The 16,176-nt window shown below is 38.4% G+C and overlaps 2 protein-coding genes across 4 annotated transcripts in view; both read right to left on the bottom strand.

The window, feature by feature from the left end:
- The window catches only part of LOC131324869 (F-box protein CPR1-like), a 54,586-nt gene that overhangs the window by 33,132 nt on the left and 5,278 nt on the right, over positions 1-16,176 (bottom strand). The window contains exon 2 of one of the 3 annotated variants that reach the window (XM_058357043.1): positions 4,080-4,603. The exons of the other annotated variants lie outside the window; for them this stretch is intronic. Coding sequence (XP_058213026.1) covers positions 4,578-4,603 — 26 coding nt within the window. The 3' untranslated portion in view covers positions 4,080-4,577. Of the gene's footprint in view, positions 1-4,079; positions 4,604-16,176 lie in introns of those variants that run through there. 3 annotated transcript variants of the gene reach the window in all.
- On the bottom strand, positions 7,162-13,039 carry LOC131324872 (F-box/kelch-repeat protein At3g06240-like). Its single transcript, XM_058357052.1, has 2 exons — positions 11,763-13,039; positions 7,162-7,343 (listed from the first exon to the last, which is right to left on the bottom strand). The coding sequence occupies exon 1, from the start codon at positions 12,880-12,882 to the stop codon at positions 11,785-11,787; it is 1,098 nt and encodes a 365-aa protein (XP_058213035.1). The 5' UTR covers positions 12,883-13,039; the 3' UTR covers positions 7,162-7,343; positions 11,763-11,784.

The raw sequence follows: 16,176 nt of genomic DNA, 5'->3' as shown, positions 1-16,176 counted from the left end.
CTTCGAGATTTATTGTTAATTGGATATAAATACTAAAGTACCTCACATAGACACATACAAAAGTTTCAAACTACATATGCAAAGAGAAAGAATAAGGAAAATGTCAGATTGAACCATTTGAATTACCTCACTTCCTTTTCCAATTTCCACATCTGATTAGGGTGTCCCATCCCACCATGAGGTGCATAAAGACTCTCCATATACAAAGCCACATCAAACGTCATGTGATATGGTTTATATAGAGCAATATCAATCGTCTTATAACTACATTCTTTCAGATCGTAAGAGACTAACTTCTCCGAATCCAACACCATTACAACCTCTCCATCACTTGCATAACACAACGGCATAAACTTCCCCGGTTCATTTGGTAGAACAAACAACTTGGTCCAAGATTCCTTCACGCCGTATTCCTTCATCACCCAAACACCGGCACGATTCTTTCGATGGTACTTCACCATACAAAGCCATCCACCCAAAACCCCCAAATGATGAACCCTCTTGCCATCAAGCATATCCTCACCTTCACAATCAGGTGAGGGCACTTCCTTGAATTTCTCCTCTGTAGCATCAAAATAAACAATCACATAACCCATCCCCGAACCCAAGCGATGTACAATCCAATGAGGCGCCCCATTCACAACAATCCCCGAGCGATCATGCCTGATACAGTAATCGAAAAACCCAATACTCTTCCATGAACTTAGCTTAGAACTAAACACATGAACAACACCAGGGGCGCCACCGGCATAACCAGAAGGGAAAACCGTCACAACCTTGAAATCATCACTAACAGAGTCATAACCAAGCCCATACATCTCATCCCCTTCTGCTTCCATAGGTGGTGAAATTTTCCGGAACATTTTAATTGATGGGTTCCATAGGCGCAAGTATTTACCAGTGCGTATGAGTAAGATACCATTAAGTGAACCCAGAATTTTAACCACAGGCCGGCTATTGGGTAGTTCGAGCTCGAATACAGTGGGGTCCGGTGCTTGGTAATCAACGGAGTAGACACGGGGAGAGAAACGAGTCCGAGAGGACTCCAGGGCGAGTATTAGCTTCTGGGTTTTGTTGTCTTTCGTGGATTGATGATTGAGGTGAGATTTGATGAAGTGGGGGTCGGTGATTAGAGCGAGCCATGGCTTGGAAACCCTTTTGAAACGGCATAGAGACTTGACGGGTAGCCTTGAGAGTACGTTGAAGATGAGTTCGTGAGGAAGATGGGGCAAAACCCGTTCCATTTCCAGTCAGAGAGAGAGAGAGAGAGAGGAGGGAAAACTGTAGAGGGCGTGTGTTTGTCTGTGTCTGTGTGTTCGTGTCCTTTCTGTAGAGCATGTTTAAAACTGGGTGATGGCACCTTCTTTTTTTTTCAGGATTGATAGATACATGAAACTTTTCTATAAAAGTGTGTATGAAAAGAAAGTGGGCGGTCCACATACCGCAACCGATTCGATTTGTAAAGCTTTATTGGATTTGATTTGGGCTTCGCTAACAACTTGGAGTTCTACTTGTCCGGTAAAGTCGTGGAGGATTAAGGAGAAGTGCTCCTAAAACGTAGATTGAGATATTAGGATAATCGATCGTGTAAGTTTTGATCTAGTATGGATAAATGAAGAAATTTAGCCTAGTGTAGGCGTCTTATTAATTATAATCGTGAATTTTTTTTCCCTAATCAACCACAATAATGTAATGCTAAATCAAAACATTAACTACTGACTATTAAAAGTACTACTTAGAGTATAATGCATACTTTGTCACAAAAAGATTCAAAAACTGAGCACACAATCTTACACACAATTTTTGGAGTGTTTACCAAAATTTATAAGTCTTAGGATGATCGAGAGTATTTTATTAACTACTTTCTTTTAAGATATTTATCCACGATGCTTAAAAATAAAGAGAATCAATAGATAAAAGTTTCGAATAAAAAAACAATTTATAAATCTATAATCATAAATAAACCTGACAACGAAAGTTGAAGCATAGAAGTAATTTTACATTTTATTTTTGAATATATATATGTATATATAAATAAGTGTGTATGCTAAATATACTAGGACACTTACATAATTATGCTAAATATATACAATTATTAATGCATGTTTTAGTTTTCACGTGTCTTCAATTACATCGTTCCCTAGTTATAAATGCTTGTTATACCCGATCGACGTAACTTGTACTTCATTCTTCATTAATTACAAGTAGAAATTGGTGTGAGTTGTTGGTTTTTTGCTATGTGGGAAAATAGAAAAAGCTGTTGGAAAAAGAAAAAAAGAAGAAAAGAAAATGCTGGTTAATGGCTTTAGTTGTGGATTTTTAATGACTTTAAAATTTGCATACGAAGTGTGGATGGTTCGGTCGAGGTATTAATTGGCTTTTGAGTGGTGCAATTTTCCAAGTCCCATAAAGCATTTTTTGAGCTTAGATCTAGAGAGTTCTTGGCAGTGGAAGAGTTTCTTGAATCTTGTGCTAGTGCCGGTGCTAGGGTGTGCCGTGTGTGGTTTTTTTTTTTTTTTTTTTTCATTAATTAATTTTAATCTATTCTATTTTATGGGACTTAGAAAGGGAATGAGTACTTAAGGAAATCGAATTCTGTCCATGTGCATAGAAGTATAAGGTAGATACCAACTGCACTACTCCACTCAACTTGCGTGCCATGTGAGTTAAAGAGACCCTTTGAGGGCTACCAGTGACACCGGTCATGACGTGAGAAGAAGAGTAGATATGAGGAAAAAATAGAGATGTGAGGGTAAGTGAAAAATATTGTGTGAGTCATGGTGTTGGGAGCTCGAGGAGGATTTTTCACCATACATCGTAAATTTTCTATTTTTCATAGTGGAATATCTCTCTCTCTCTCTCTCTCTCTCTCTCTCTCTCTCTCTCTCTCTCTCTCTCTCCCTCCCCGTAAAGTAGGCATTTGGACCGATCCATGTAAATATTATGTATTCTCTTTTTGTGCGCGTTTAATTTCGTTACGCTTTTCGTTGCGGGTGGAATCGGAAAATTTATCCCAACATGAGTCGTGTATGTATTCGACTACACAGTTGAAAACTATGCAAAGATCTCTGCATTTTTTATTTTTTATTATTCTTGATTATTCTCCATGCATGGTGTACATGTTTGTCAGTTTAATTGATCTCTCAACACCACATACTTTTTTCATATTCGACATTTTAATGGCCGGCAAGATACTGACTAGATTGCCAACAGGTCTTTGGTCAAAAGGGTATCAGGATGTGCACTCAAGTGCCAGGAGAAAGAAAGTTAGAGATTCAATTTTTCATCAAGGTGTTAATAGGAGTATAACAATACTAACTTCGGCCAAAAAAAACAAGTACTGACCAAATTAATGCTAATACAAGAACATCTGACAGTTCATATAAATCAGATGCACGAACCAGTTTATATGCACTCCAACCAATTTTCATAGAATACTGATGAAGAATGCAAGATATAGGTTGTTTAGCATATCTTTTTTTTCTTCTTATCAGAGAGAAAGTAATAAAACCCAAATCTCACCATTCACTAACAGGTGTGAAACCCATGTTATGCCACTAACATGCCAGTAGTTTATGAGATCAGTATGTAAATTAAGTAGTTTCTTCTCTAAAAAAAGAAACTGAAAAAACAGGTTGTTCCAGGTGTGAAACCCACGTTATACCACTAAAAAAAACACACATTTAACACGAAATAAGGGAGCCTTTTGCCACATATTTTTCAAGGAGGCATAAGACTGAGAGCAATAAAAAAAAAAATCAAATCTCACCATCTAAAATTTTCGTTATGTGTCAGAGTCACGGACCGAATTCAATTCTCGTATGGATTCGGAGATAAACAATTCAAATGAAGAAGGCATATTCTTTTTTATCAAGATGAACTCAACAAATGTGCAATGGAGGGAAACATCTCTTTTACTTGAACCTTACAAACCAGTGACAATTTTCACCCAAAAAAACAAAAAAACAAAAAGAAAAAAAACAAATGAGGGACGCCCGTGTGTTTTTTATAACTTGGCATCGAGCCTAATGGACCGACTGATCTGGAGTCTCATAAAGCTCACCATATAAAACTTGCCTTGCCTTCTAAAAACAACAGTTCTGAACATATGGATAGCAGTTAAACCATCAAGAGATCAATTACATAAGACCAAGTTGAAAGAACCATCGGAACCACATTTGCAGCCAAATTACCTGTTTTACTAGCCAATTACCATTTCCTTCAACCCTGCTTATAGAGCAGAACAAAATATGGGGACCAACAAGGCTAATCGGCTGTCTATCATAGTTTGGGCCTAGAACCAACCTGACTACGCAATCACTGTTACTAGAAAGATTCAACATCTTTACTAGCAGGATAAGTAGATTTGAGAGCAATTCGAAGATACCAACAGACCAAAATTACAGGCATGAGAAGTTAGAAAAGAAAATACGTGTCTAAGTTAGCCTACTCTAGATGATCTTCCTAACTTCTTTCTGTTGCCATCGAAATCTCCCATTTCTCTGCAGAAATACTCTCCAACTGGTGTTGTCATCCATGCCCACCAATTTTTGATTGGGATTCCTTTGCCAATGGATTCACCCCAATCTAAGTTGCCGCTGGACTACAAGATCACAACCACATAAGAACGAGTTCAAACTTTAGGCTAAACTCAAAACCGGAAAAGCAGAGAAGACAAAAGTTGCATTGCATATCTATCATGCAACAATACACGAAGGAAATCAACCCATCAGAGGAAAATTTGAAGGCAATAAAAGAACCAAGCAGTGTCAAGAAAGCATAAATAGTCTAAAACAGATGCAAGTTGGTCAAGAATCTGATCACCAAGCCCCATCAAAGAAAGAGATTATAATGTAGTTCGTTTTGGGTGGTATGGGTTTGACGAATCGCAATGCGCTGGATAACACTAGAACACATGAAGTAGCACTTTGATACCCTTCCCTGACAAAGACAAGGACCATCTTTCTCCTATAATACAAGTAAGCGTAACTGAAAAACAAAGGGATAAAAACAACACACATCGCAACCCGTAGTAAAATTTCTCTGATCATAGCCCTTTCAGGCAACTACCTAAATTCAAATCACGTAAGTACTTGTGGATACAAGCCTGTAATTGGTAGGGAATACAATTTTTCCAATCAGACCACCGTAAATAATGTCTCATTTCTGAAATGAAGAAACGTGAAAGCCCTCGCCTTTAATCCAACACAAGCCGAGTGCAATGTTTGTACCAAAAACCTTTTTTCTGCTTGCAACCAAAAGAGGAAGTAAATGCATTGCCACACCAAACATGGAAGCTGTTATCTTATGAGTCCATCTAATCGAACATTTCTGGACTCACTGTGATACACTGTGTCAGAAATCTTCTCCTTCATAAGGCATACGATCACCGTAACTTCTCCTTCATAAGGGATACGATCACCGTAACCAAGTGTCACAAACTTGCATAAATCAAACATAACAGGGAAAGAGAGGGCCAATGTACATATCTTGAAACCAACTGTGTTTCCTCCAAGTATTGTGTACTTGTATACCTAGATAGAGCCGTAAAATATTTTTGATTCCACTATGTAGCTCGGAAAATAGGAAGGCTGAGACCAGATTATGTGCCAAACATAAAATTCAAATTAAAGTCTTTTGTCCATCAATCCAATTTATGTGGGCTGTAAGGATACAATAAACCCTACAAGATATAATGCCAGGGCTCACTAGTAGGAAAGATGACAGGCTACTCACTTAGCTAAGTTGAACGCTAAACATATAAGCTGCCTAATTGTCCATTCACTTATTATCAAAATCAAATTAACATTTTGAGGATCAGAATAACACCAAAGATTTTGCTTCTAATTTTTATCTCAAAATAAGTGTGAGTCAATGCAAGTAAAACCAGCAAAATCCATCACTCAAGCCCAAAAAACCTAGCATATGCATCAACAAATGAATGAGAAAGAAGGGGGAAATGACACAACATGCTCTCACTTACCTGTTGACCAAAGATTCACATTGACTTAGAGGCTAGACTCTAGGCAAACACCAGCACTTTGAACCCACTTCCATTCAACCTTAAACCCTGCTTACTTCGCGGTGTCTCCCGAGTCCCAACAATCTTCTTCGTCCTGAGGAAGATGGGACAGCAACCCATGTGTGTTTTTCTTCACACCACAAATCTATTTCTATCTATCTCCATCATCACTATCATCCTTCGTAGAACACAAAGGTGTCAACCTCTTAAACTGCACACTCCCCGTGTCATAAGGAACGACAAACAATCTAGCCCGTGTGTTTTTTTTATTACTTGGCAACTGATCCGGAGTCTCAGATCACTTGGCATGACCATTTATACAACATTAGCTTGCCTTGCCTTGAACAACAGTAAAGAACATCTTGAGAGCAGTAAAATGCGTTCAACGATCAAACGGTTCAGATTTCATCTCGGCAATGAACAGCTCAAATGCTACTCGGTGCCGAGATAAGATCTAGACCGTTGGATTGTCTAACGGACGGCTCCCGCACAGCACCATCTCACAACATCTCCAACCAAAGATGTCAAATCTGACATGGCATGCCAAGTGAAAGAATTGACATGTAAAGTAATTCCAACCCAAATGTCAATTGCTAACGTGTCATTTGACATCCCCTCTCCCATGTCAAATTTGACATGTGATATCAAAAAATTTCTTCAATTACTTTATTCGAAAACTTCCTAGATTAATAAATTTGACATGTTCATTGGGAGTGGGTACATTGAAGTTGTCCAACTCTAACACGTCAAATTATCACGTAAGCTTTAAAAAAATTTGACATCCTCAGATTTGAAGTAAATGTTGGAGATGCGCCTAGACCATGTAGAAAGAACAAAGAAAGATGGGAATCAAATGAACCGTTTATAGAGAACAATTCTATCAGACCTCATGCAAAGAAACATCGGCGTCGCATTTTGTAGCAAAATTAACCGTTCATAGCAATTTATTATTTCCTGCAGGAAAAGAATACTGGGAACAACATGGCTAATCTGCTGTAATATATCAGAATTAAGGGCTAGAAACGACCTGAATCGGTCTGGCAACCACTATTACGACAAAGATTCCCATTTTTCACTAACGCGATAAGTAGGTTCAAGAGCAATTCGAAGATGCCAATAGACCAGAATTACGGGAAAATACTGCGTCTAAGTTCGCCTAATCTAGATGATCTTCCTCTCTTCTTCTTGAAGCCTTAGAAATCTCCCATTTCTTTGCAGAATCCAACAGATGCCATGAACGTATATTGCTGTCATCCATGGATGGCCAACAAATCTGGATTGGGATTCCTTTTTGCCGATGAATTCACCCCTATCTAAACTGCTTCTGGACTACAAGATCACAACCAAGTCAGAGTAAGTTCTAACTTATGGCTAAAACATCGCTTACACTTAAAACCGGAAAAGCAGATTAGACAACGCTGCAGTGGGCATTTACCATGCGACAATGAACAATGGAACACAACTCATCAGAGAAAATTTTGGAAGGCAATAAAAGAAGCAAGCAGTGTAAAGAAAGCATAAATAGTCTAAGACCGATGCAAGTCGCTGAAGTATCTTATCACCGAGCCCAATGAAAGATTATATTGTACTAGCTTTTTTGGGGTGGTCTATATATACTGGAGGAGAGCAAGCAGGCACCAGCCAAGATTAACTTTGATAGATTGGATGGGTTTGATGATTAACAATGTGCTGGATAATGCTAGAACACATGACAAAGAAATGGAAAAACAAACAGAGAAAACAACACACACACATCGCAACTTGTAGTAAAACTTCTCTAATCATAGCCCTGCCAGGCAACTACCAAACTTCAAATCACCTATTCCATGGTACTTGTGGATACAATAGGGTAGTTGGCAAGGAATACAATATTTCCAATCGGACCATCCAAAATAAAGTCTCATTTCTGAAATGAAGAAACATGATACCCTCGCCTTTAATTCAACAAGTCGAGTACAATGTTTGTACCAACAACCTTTTTTCCACTTGCAACCAAAAGAGGAAGTAAATGCTTTGCCACACCAAACATGGGAGCTGTTATCTTATCAGTCCATCTAACCGAACAGTTCTGGACTCACCACGATACTATGTATAGGAAATCTTCTCGTCATAAGGGATACGATTACCATAACCAAGTGTCACAGACTTGCATAAATCAAACATAACAAGGAAAGAGAGAGCCAATGTACATATCTTGAAACTGACTGTGTTTCCTCCAAATATTGTATACTTGTATACCTAGATAGACTGCCCCCAGGGGTGTAGTGCAGTTGGTCAAGGATGGGGCTGCTCAGTTGAGGTTGAAACATACCAAGGCTGGGAACTAAGGTTCGATTCCTGGCAGCTGCATACTCTGGATTTAACCACTGCACGGTATGTGGGGCCACTGTGTGCAGCAAAACCAAGGGATACTCTCCCAAAGGTTTATCCTCTAGGAGAGTATCTCTTGGGGATAAGCCTTTTCTTTGTATACCTAGATAGAGCCATAAAATATTTTTGATTCCACTATGTAGCTATGGAGAATAGGAAGGCTGAGACCAGATTATGTGCCAACATAGAACCCAAATTAAAGTCTTTTGTCCATCAATCCACTTTCTGTGGGCTGTAAGGATACAATAAACTCTACAAAATATAAGGCCAGCACTCACTTGTCTTGATGCTCTGCTTAACATATAAGCTGCCAAATTGGTTATTCACTTATTATCCAAATCAAATTAACATTTTGAGAATCAGAATAACACCAAAGATTCTGCTTCTATTTTTATCTCAAAATAAGTGTGAGTCAATACATGGAAGTAAAACCAACCAAATGCATCAATTAAGCCCCAAAAACCTAGCATATGCATCGGCAAATGACAGAAAAAGAAGGGGGAGATGACATAACATGCTCTCACTTACCCGTTGACCAAGGATTCACGATTGACTTAGAGGCGCTATTAGGGGAGGCTAGACTCTCAACATAGACCACCACTTTGAACCCACTTCCATTCAACTTTAAACCCCGCTTACTTTGCGGTGTCTCCCGACAATCTTCTTTGTCCTCCTGAGGAAGATGGGACAGCAACCCATGTGTTTTTTTCTTCACTCCACAAATCTATTTCTATCTATCTCCATCATCACTTCACCATCCTTTGCAGAACACAAAGGCGTCAACCTCTTAAACTGCACACACCTTGTGTCATAAGGAATGACAAACAATCTAGACCACGATTCTATCACACCACGCTTCTTCAACCCCAAAACCTCAAAATTGTCTTCTATATGGGAAAAAACACAAAGGGATCCACTCAAACCTCCAAACAGTACGGCAAAATACCAGATTCCCAATAATGACTTGGTTGTGTCTTTTCAACAATCATCTCTGCTGCAAAATCGAATTAAACAATCACAGGAACAACGTTCGACTGGCGATTAACCATCATTTACAGATCTCCATCCACATCAGTCCTTGGTTTATCCTTCCACAACTTGATAAGAGAAATCAATTTTTGTTATCATCTGTCTATTATTGCTTGTGCCTAACAATGACGAGCAAAGCATCAAACAGTCATCGCCGCTGCTAAATTTCTGGTATGCCCCACTCGCCTTGTACTCATCGGACATTCTATCAAAACCAAGCCCTGAAAGAAAGTACTGATCGGCGGTAAGGGAAATTAGAAATACAACGCGCAAGTTATGGGTTCCAGTAGATGGGTTCCAAACAAAGATAGTCTCGTCCAAAATGCTAATAAAAACCAACTCATTACAGGAATACCATAGCCTCGTGAAAGGAGCACTTGAAATCATTAGAGCGATCAATGACAGAGCAATCAGAGAATGTTTTGTATGAATTCTTCCTATGATGGAGGAGAAATTAGCAGCAACCAACCCAAGATTATTTTGATAGATTAGAAGGGTTTGGCAACCTACATTGTGCTTGATCACAGAAAAGCAAATGAATTGCACTCGGATTCCCTTCACTAACATAGACAAGGATCATCATTCTCCATAACATCAATATTGGTAACTGAAACCACAAATTAAGAGACAAAATAACCCATACCCTAGTACCGAACCACATTGCCCATACATGAAACTACCAAACTTCACTTGGATTAGTCCAGTAGTTGTTGATACACGAGAATAATTAATAGGTAGTGTCTTTCTGGAACAGAACATTATAAATGATGTTGAATTGCAGTAAGGAAATGTGATTCCCCATCAACAATAATACAAAGATGCAATAGCTGATACAGAATTTTTTCCAAAAAAGGGATACTCTCTTTGCAACACTAGACATGGACTTGTGTTATTTCATCAGTCTGTCTGCTTGAAAAATGCTGGACTCACCCCTGATACTAGATATTAGAAATATTTGACTTTGTAGAGAAGGAATCTCACAACCAAGTGTCGTAGATTCACAAAAAATGAATAAAACAGGAAGAAAGAGAGCTAAATGAACAAAACGAGAAACTGAACACCAATATTTATGTGTTTCTTCCAAGTGTTCTGTACTAGTGCAGATAGAATATAAGCTAAGAGATACTGTTTTACAATGATATTGCATGAAAAGATCTACAAAATTTACATTGCTTGTCAATAGGCAGCCTGAGACCAGATTATATGAAGTTTAGAACCTTAATTAACTCCTTTTTCAATTCGTCCAAGTTATATGGGCTGTAAACATACGCTGAGCTGTACAAGATACTACAATGAACTCATTCGTCCTGATGATGCTATAAGTTATAGGAAAGATGAGATATCGCTGACTGACAGAACTTAAGACAAAAGCTGACTAATTGGTTATCCACTTATACTCAAAGTCCAATGGACATTCCAATATCAGAATAGCACAAAAATGTTTGCTTATAATTTTCAAGCTCAAAAACTCATTGTCTATCCTCCATGTAAAACGAGCAAATCCATCATGATTAACCTGCACCTTTTTGAGGCAATATTAGGGGAGGCTAGACTCTAACGTACACGTACGCCACCACATAATCCAATTTTCGTTGAACTTAAAACCCTTCCTACTTTGCAGTGTCTCCCACGAACTTTCTTACATCCTGAGGAAGATGGGATAGAAACCTACGGCTCTGTTTGGAACTTATGGAAAGGCAAAAGAAAAGAAAAGAAAATTAAAAAAATTTCTCTTTCATTGTTCGGTTGGAAGAGAAAGAGAGAAGAAAATAAAAGTTTTAAGTTCAGTGAATAGTAAATTTTCCCTCCTATTTTCCTCTCATTTTCCTCCCTTTTTCTTTTCCTTTCCTTTCTTTCATTTCTATAGGTTTTTCCTTGAAGATTATACACTAGTCTCTTCCTATCTATCTCCATCATCATTTGTAAAACACGAACACGTTCATGTCCTAAACTGCAGACTCCCTGCGTCATAAGGGACGACGGACAATCTAGCTCACAATTCTATCATGCCACATCTTTCCAATCCCAACACCTCAACAATGTATACTACATGACAAACAATGTGGAAGGATCCACTCAAAACCCCCAAACCTTATTTTGAAATACCCCATTAGGAAAGTTGGTTGTATCATTTCAAGTTTTCAACAAACACCTCTACTCCAAATCAATATCAAATTTAGACAATGAATCTAATTTTTCTTCAGTACTCAAATGTAATAACCACGAGATTTATTGTTAATTGAATATAAAGTACTGGACTTAGACACATAAAAAAAGTACCAAAAACACATATGCAAAGAGAAAGAACAAGGAAAACATCAGATCGAACCATTTGAATTACCTTCACTTCCATTTCCACATGATTAGGGTTGCCCTTTCATCTCATTCCCACCATGAGGTGAAGCAAGACTCTCCACATATAAAGCCACATCAAACTGATCAAGGCGAACCTCAGCAATCGAAATTGTCTGATAACTATTTTCTTCCGGATTGTAGCTGACTAACTTCTCCGAATCCAACACCATTACAACCTCTCCATCATTTGCATAATACAACGGCATACAGCGGTAGGAAGAGAACTCTCCTGATTCAATTGGTACAACAAACAACTTGGACCAAGATTCCTTCACCCCATATTCCTTCATCACCCAAACATCGGCATGACAAGAAGCATGACCCTCGTAATGCCTCTTAACCACACAAAGCGATCCACCCAAAACCCCCAAACCAACACCGCACGAACTAACAAGTATATTCGCACCTTCACAATCAGGTGAGGGAACCTCCTTGAATTTCTCCTCAGTAGCATCAAAATAAACAATCACAGCACCCATCTCCGCACCCAGTCGTTCTACAACCGAATGTGGTGCCCCATTCAAAACAGTACCCGACGTCCGACCATGGATCTGGTAACCAAAGTCTCCAATCCTATTCCATGAACTAAGTCTAGCAGAAAATACATGAACAACTGTCTTGGCATTTTTTCTTGAAGGCCTGATAGCCATAACCACCTTGAAATCATCACTAGCAGAATCATAACTAAGCCCATAGATTGTAGACCCACTTGGGAAATCAGGTGGGGTAAATTTCTGGAACATTCTAATTGATGGGTTCCACAGCCGTAAGGTTCTACCAGTGCGTATAAGTAAGATACCATTAAGTGAACCCAGAATTGTAACGATAGGCTTATAGGGTAATTGGAGCTCGGTTATGGCGGGGTCAGGTGCCTGGAAATCAAGGGAGTAGACATTGCGAGAATATTGACAGGCCAGTATTAGCTTCTGGGTTTTGTTGTCTTTGGTAGATTGGCGATTGAGGTGAGATTTGACGAATTGGCGGTCGGTGATAAGAGCGTGCCATGGCTTGGAAACCGATTTGAAACAGCACAGAGACTTGACGGATAGCCTTGAGAGTATGTTGAAGATGAGCTCAGGGGGAATATGGGGCAAATCCCGTCCCATTTCCAGTCAGTGAGGAGAGAGAGAGAGAGAGAGAGAGAGAGAGAGAGAGTAAAATGCATGCAGAGTACCTGGGTTTGTTGTCCATTCGACCAGAGTCGGTTTAAAATTCTAATGGCACCTCACTTTTTTCGACATACCCCCAACTGTTCGATTTCTCATTTGCTCTTCGTTGAATATTCAGTGCGTTCTACTCCTACTGGAACATTCACAAAATATACTAAAAATAGTACTTACTCCGTCCCAAAATGTTTGTTCGATCCGCAAAACGAGATGTTAAAAATAATACAATTTTTGCAAGAAAAAATCAAAAAATTTTTAACAACTTACTAGATATCAATGAGTATTTTTAATTTGTGAAAAAAGTTTGAATTTTTTCTTGAAAAAATTGCATTATTTTTATCACTCCGTTTTGCGGAACGAACAATCATTTTGGGACGGAGGGAGTATAATTGGAGTACTAGTTATCTAGTACAAAAGAATTATTTATGGCCAACGATACAGGCTAATATTCGAACCAAAACAAAATTAGAGGGGAAAGGTGCCGGTTTTATGAAAAGATGGTACTTAGTGGCCTATGAACGATATTCACAACCTTAACTTGGGATTCTACCTAACCGGTCAGGTCGCAGGAAATCAGGGGCGAGCGTCTCTGAATCGAGAATAGGGGATTACATAACGGATGATGTAAACTCTATAACATAAATGAGTTTAATTTAAAATGGACTGTCAATAAGTTTAGCTAAAGTGTCTATGACTGTCTATTTATAAACCATAATATAATTTTTGATGTACCTATCGGTGGGATCCACAAACTGAAAAATTCATATTACTGTAATGAACGCAGTTATGACCCACAATCGGTGGTGGTTTCTCCTTAGGTGCAAAGAATTTATACTCATCACAAATACTTGTTATATGCAATTTATGTAACTTGTACGTATTTCATTCTTTATTTGATATTGGTAAAAGATACCGCGAGCTGTGTGAATGTACGTAACTACAGAATTTAGGAATCATGTAAAAATCTTTGTGTCATGCATTTTCTGTTTCTTTTCTTGATTGTTCTTCATGCGTTGTGTGTTTGTTGCTTTAACCATTTTTCAAAACTACCGACTTTAATTTTCCATAATCGATACTTTTATGGCAATGTAGAATACTAATGCAAGAACATCCTGATGGTTAAAACTATGAATTAGGTGTTTGAACTAATTTGTACGCACTTCGACTAATTCTATTGAATCAATCTCACCATCTACTAACATCCCAATAGTTTAGAATATAATACAATTTATGTTATTCCAAATGTGAAACCCATATTATACCACTAAGAAAAAATATGATAGTACCGAGATGAGATCTGGACTGTTGGATCGCCGAACGGATGGCTCAAATGATGCATAGCACCGTGTTACGCACCACCCGCACAACACCATCCCCCCCATCATCTCCAACCAAGGATGTCAAATGGCATGCCAAGTGAAAGAATTGACATGTGAAGTAATTCCAACCTAAATGTCAATGCTTATGTGTCATTTGGCATCTCCTCTGTCATGTCAAATTTGACATGTGATGTCAAAAATTTCTTCAATTACTTTATTCAAAAACTTCTTAAAATAATAAATTTGACATGTTGACTGGGAGTGGGTACATTGAAGATGTCAAACTCTAACATGTCAAATTGTCACGTAAGTTTTAAAAAAGAATTTGATATCCTCAAATTTAAAGTCAATGTTGGAGATGACCATTCAAAAAGAACAAAGAAATATGGGAATCAAAGTAACATCGGCGTCGCATTTTGTAGCAAAATTAACCGTTCATAGCAATTTACCATTTCCTGCAGGAAAAGAATACTGGGAACAACATGGCTAATCTGCTGTATATCAGAATCAAGGGCTAGAAACAACCCAAATCGGTCCACCAACCACTATTACGACAAGGATTCACATTTTTCACTAACACGATAAGTAGGTTCAAGAGCAATTCGAAGATGCCAATAGACCGGAATTACGGGCATTAGAAATTAGAAAAGAAAATACTGAGTCTAAGTTCGGCTAATCTAGACGATCCTCCTCTCTTCTTCTTGCTGCATAAGAAATCTCCCATTTCTTTGCAGAATCCAACAGATGCTATGGACGTATATTGCTGTCATCCATGGATGGCCAACAAATCTGGATTGGGATTCCTTTTTGCCGATGAATTCACCCCAATCTAAACTGCTTCTGGACTACAAGATCACAACCAAGTCATGAATAAGTTCTAACTTCAGACTAAAACATCGCTTACACTTAAAACCGGAAAAACAGATGAGACAACGCTGCAGTGGGCTAACTCATCAGAGAAAATTTTGGAAGGCAATAAAAGAAGCAAGCAGTGTAAAGAAAGCATAAATAGTCTAAGACTGATGCAAGGGTTTTTTTTTGGGTAATTAAACCATTTTATAAAGCAAGCCAACTAAAAAACCGTGAGAGAGATTCAACATTACAAAAGAGAGATCGAGGCACAACCTAACAACCTCCTATTTGCCCAGAAAAAAGCCACAAAATAAAGCAACAAGACTTTACATATGACCAAAAATTCTAGAGCTAAGACCGATGCAAGTTGCTCAAGTATCTTATCACCAACCCCATGAAAGACAGAGATTATATTGTACTAGCTTTTGAGAGAGAGAGAGAGAGTGTGTGTGTTTTGGAGCCAGCTGCACCACCCTTGTTCGGTACTCCTCCGATTTCAGCGTTTTGCCGAGTGGCGGGGATGGAAACGGAACCCAACATTCAAGGGGCAAAAAGGTATATACCCCAAGTTTTCCACCACCATCAATTGTGGGCTGGTCGTATATTATAGTAATTTGAACCATTTATCTTATAGGGTTTGCAAAGTAATACATCTTTACAAAAAATCAGTTTTATCGGACATGGATAGGTATATAAAAAATTGAAATTTGGTTTAAAAAATCGACGGTAGATAAGTTTAAAGTTCAATTATCCATAGCCATCTATTTTATAAACGAAGATTTAATTTTTAATATACCTATTAATATCCAATAAATATGATTTTTTGTGTGTGAATATACTACTATGCAGGCCCTGCAAGATGAACGGTTCAAATTACTGAAAAAATGCACAGTAAGGCTCGCAATGCGTGGTAGAAATCCCATGGTTTCCACCTAAGGTGGTAAGAATTTTTTCTCAATAAATTATCTCCGTCTGAGGAGGAGAAGCCCCCTTTTCCTCCAAACCAATCCCTGGCGCCATGTCATCATCAGTGTCAAACCAAATTAAAATCACGTGTGGTGTC

This window comes from Rhododendron vialii, chromosome 4a, assembly GCF_030253575.1.
Source record: "Rhododendron vialii isolate Sample 1 chromosome 4a, ASM3025357v1".
Classification (NCBI taxonomy): domain Eukaryota; kingdom Viridiplantae; phylum Streptophyta; class Magnoliopsida; order Ericales; family Ericaceae; genus Rhododendron; species Rhododendron vialii.
The sequence above is the reverse complement of the archived record's forward strand: the minus strand, read 5'-3'. Positions and strand labels throughout refer to the sequence as shown.

Coding starts and splice junctions, on each gene's coding strand:
- LOC131324872 (XM_058357052.1), bottom strand. CDS start 12,882: ATGGGACGGGATTTGCCCCATATTCCCCCTGAGCTCATCTTCAACATA.